Source organism: Cariama cristata, unplaced genomic scaffold (genome assembly GCF_000690535.1).
Source record: "Cariama cristata isolate BGI_N322 unplaced genomic scaffold, ASM69053v1 scaffold14790, whole genome shotgun sequence".
Taxonomy (NCBI): Eukaryota; Metazoa; Chordata; class Aves; order Cariamiformes; family Cariamidae; genus Cariama; species Cariama cristata.
Genome location: NW_009594173.1, coordinates 25,254 through 28,517, shown reverse-complemented (window position 1 = coordinate 28,517; position 3,264 = coordinate 25,254). Strand labels below are relative to the sequence as shown.

The 3,264-nt window shown below is 44.6% G+C and overlaps 1 protein-coding gene across 1 annotated transcript in view; it reads right to left on the bottom strand.

Moving 5' to 3' along the window:
- FANCD2 (Fanconi anemia, complementation group D2) overlaps positions 1 to 3,264 on the bottom strand; it is a gene marked incomplete at its 3' end in the record, with an annotated part of 52,717 nt that overhangs the window by 25,721 nt on the left and 23,732 nt on the right. Inside the window, exons 20-23 of the mRNA XM_009697099.1 lie at positions 2,909 to 2,969; positions 2,071 to 2,196; positions 647 to 720; positions 418 to 558 (exon numbers count right to left, since the gene is read on the bottom strand). Of these exons, the coding sequence (XP_009695401.1) occupies positions 418 to 558; positions 647 to 720; positions 2,071 to 2,196; positions 2,909 to 2,969 (402 nt within the window). The remainder of the gene's footprint in view (positions 1 to 417; positions 559 to 646; positions 721 to 2,070; positions 2,197 to 2,908; positions 2,970 to 3,264) is intronic.

Below are 3,264 nucleotides of genomic sequence, written 5' to 3'. Positions count from 1 at the left end.
CTACTGCCCAACGCCCGCCCCAGCCCCGAGCATCGATCGGCCCCTCCTGGCCAACTCCCCCCAGTTTCTATACTGGGCATGACATCCTATGTTATGGAATATCCCTGCAGCTGGTTTGGGTCAGTTGTCCTGGCTGTGCTCCCTCCCAGCTTCTCGTGCACCTCGTCGCTGGCAGAGCATGGGAAACCGAAAAGTCCTTGACTTAGCGTAAGCGCTACTTAGCAACAACTAAAACATCAGTGTGGTATCAACATTATTCTCACACTACATCCAAAACACAGCACTGTACCAGCTCCTAGGAAGAAAATTAACGCTATCCCAGCCAAAACCAGGACAAGGGCTGATAGCAGTGAAGTGCACCATATGAAAACAATTCCTCTACCTTTGCAGTCATCCCACAGTTAACTGTCAAAGTACCTTTTACTTTGGTTACTCATTCCATCAGTGGCTCTGCCAAGCTCACTCTGCGACACCAATGGTAAGAGGTTAATAGCAATTGCTCCCTGACTTTCATCTTCATCCAGATTATACAAGGACTTCACTGGGAACAAGAACGAACTGCAAGGGAAGACAGACAAGCTCTTGTTGACAAACTCAGTTCTCAGTGACAGAAACATTACAAATACTTAGCCTGTGATTAGCATACCCATCCACTGTGGGGTTGAGATCCACCACAAAGTCACTGGGAAAGTCCTCCACCAAACTCTTCCCAAACTCATCCTATAAAGAATTGGAAAAAAGACTGCTCAGCAAAGGGGCTCAGTGAAGAAAGCTTCAACAGCAGCAGTGGAAAATGCAGAAGATAAAGTCAAAGCAAAAGTATCCTGGAACAGTCACAGCAATGAAGCCCATTGCCTGCAAGGAGAGCCAAGGCTTGCCTTTAGGGACAAAGCCAGGAAAGATTGCTAAGCATGCACAAACAATTTCTTCCCTGCTCTTTGGATGTGGGCTTGTCTACAAGTTCTGCAGTGATGCAGAGAGGTAGAGCAGCTGGCTAGAAGAGCAAAGCAGCCACAGGAAGTTCTCTGTCCTAAGAGCTGATCATGAGAATGAAATGGCTATAAAGTGCTGGCAAAGTTTTATTTCACACGATGTGTCTCACATATTTCATGTTTACATTGTTAGAAACAATTAAGGGGAAAAGTAAAGTAATACATGTGACAGAATCTGGACAAAGAGACAACTAAAAGACCCCAAAAAATCTGCACAAAAGTTGTGAGAAGAACCTTAGCTTGCTTTTGCATTTCAGTCTTGCGATGAAAAAGGAGAAATCCTCCTTTGTTTGCTTTTCCTCCTTGGAGCACTCAGCTGGGCCTCAGGAGACTGGCATTTCTCACCCTAGGGCCAGAGCTGTTTAGAGTGACTGCCAGCACTTCACAGCTCCCTGGTCACCTTCCCTCATTCTAACACACAGTTCCTCCTCTCTGTAACCAGCAGGTGCAAAGAGCACTTGTGCCACCAAGAGTGATCAATTCCACAGCAGCCTTCAACGCTTCCCTGGGGCCCAAGATGGCTCACTACCCTCCTGGCAGGCACAGCCCACATGCAAAGAGTCCCCAGCAAGAAGAAAGAGCTGTCCAGTGGCTTTCACAAACCTCTTCCTATTACGATAAATATTGTTTATTTATTTATTGCCATAAATGACTGTGGCTCTTCCAAGTCCTTAGGCATCAGGTAGCCTTAATAGTCTGACCAGAAGCCAATTTCAATACTAAGTTTAAAGTTCTTTCAGATTCTGTTTTTATCTTGTGAATCTTAAAAGCATGCTCTGAAATGTCATTTAATTTCCTTTCAAAGGCTTCCCTGTTGTCATGTAACAGTTCACATAAAGGAAGCTGTTAAAGCACAATGAGGAATCTGCCATAATCAAAAAAAGCTGAGAGAGATGAAAGAGGATTTTGTATCTGATCAATCTCTTATGGGACCTTAAGCATGCCTAGAACAAAAAAAAAAGAGTTCTCAGACTGAAGCAAAATCCTCAAATCAACTCTGTCCTGCCAATGCCTGAAAAACATCATGTTTCTGTAGAATTCATTTAAGTGATTAAGTTCCAACTACTCTGCAACATACCAGGAGCTGCAAGTCCAAATTCCCCTTCTGCTTCTCAATCAAACTGGCGAGTTCATCATAGTACAGAGCCAAGACCTCTGGTGTTTGCTCACAGCAGAAGCCTACAAGGTCCAGCAAGGTAGAAAGCTGAAAGGAGAGAGAGCAGTCTGCAGAAATGGGTAAGGTAAATGGAACCAACTCAAGCTTTCACCTTCAGTCCCTTTTACACTAATTTACTGAGTCATATCCAAAGCTTCATCTCTAGGCTAACAGCCCATGATGACTGGTCTTGCAAAGACCCAGTTTTAAGGAACATGGGTCTTTCAAGGTCCTGGCCCAGCTCCACCATGAAATAACACAAAAGAGTCTGCCCAGGACCACCCTTAAATAGACTGCCAGCCTAGAAGAAGGTTCTTCAACAGGAATGAAGGAAAAAGGTCAAGGCTGGCCAACCCTGTACAGCAGAAGTACTTTCTCTAGATGGCCTGAAAGGCACTGCTGCCAAACTGAGAGGAAGGCAAAGATTGCCTTTGGCTCACTGAGGCAGATTGTCCTGTTTCTTTCCTTTGTGTTTGAAATAACATCTGGATAGAAGACTTTCACTAGATGGCTGCAGTACTGCTTGTCCTGGACTAGCAGCGTACAAGACCAGCAGGTGCTATCTTAATATAGACCTTTGTTTCTCTGAAACCATTTTTAATAGATTATTGGCTCTGCAGTCAACGTAGGAGAATCCCAGGCTCAGTAAAGCTAACTCCCAGACACACATACTACTTCAGTTAAGACTGAGTTTCCAGTCACACCTCCTTGCTGACCATATCCTCCCTCTCACCCATGCTGCCCCATTCTTGGTACTCACCTGCCCGTCACGCTCGCTGTTCAGCTCTGGTCTCCCCAATGAACTACCATCTCCTTCATTTCTGAAAGCAATTGATAACCTTGCTTTTCTTGCACAATACTTAAGAGATGGCAAAACCCGTCACGCACACAAGGTTCTCTCTCCAGAAATAGGAGTTATGCATGAAAAACATGTTCTTTGGAACACTATTAGGAAAAGACCTGCTGCTGTTTGGGACCTTCAGGACAAGACTCAATGTCTTCTTCAAGGATATGCTTTTTTTAACCTGTTGAAACCTAAGCCCTCTACTCATCCCCTCTTCTGAAAGTCATGGAGCCTCACCTTACCATAAAGCCTAATATCTGTAGTTGTACATT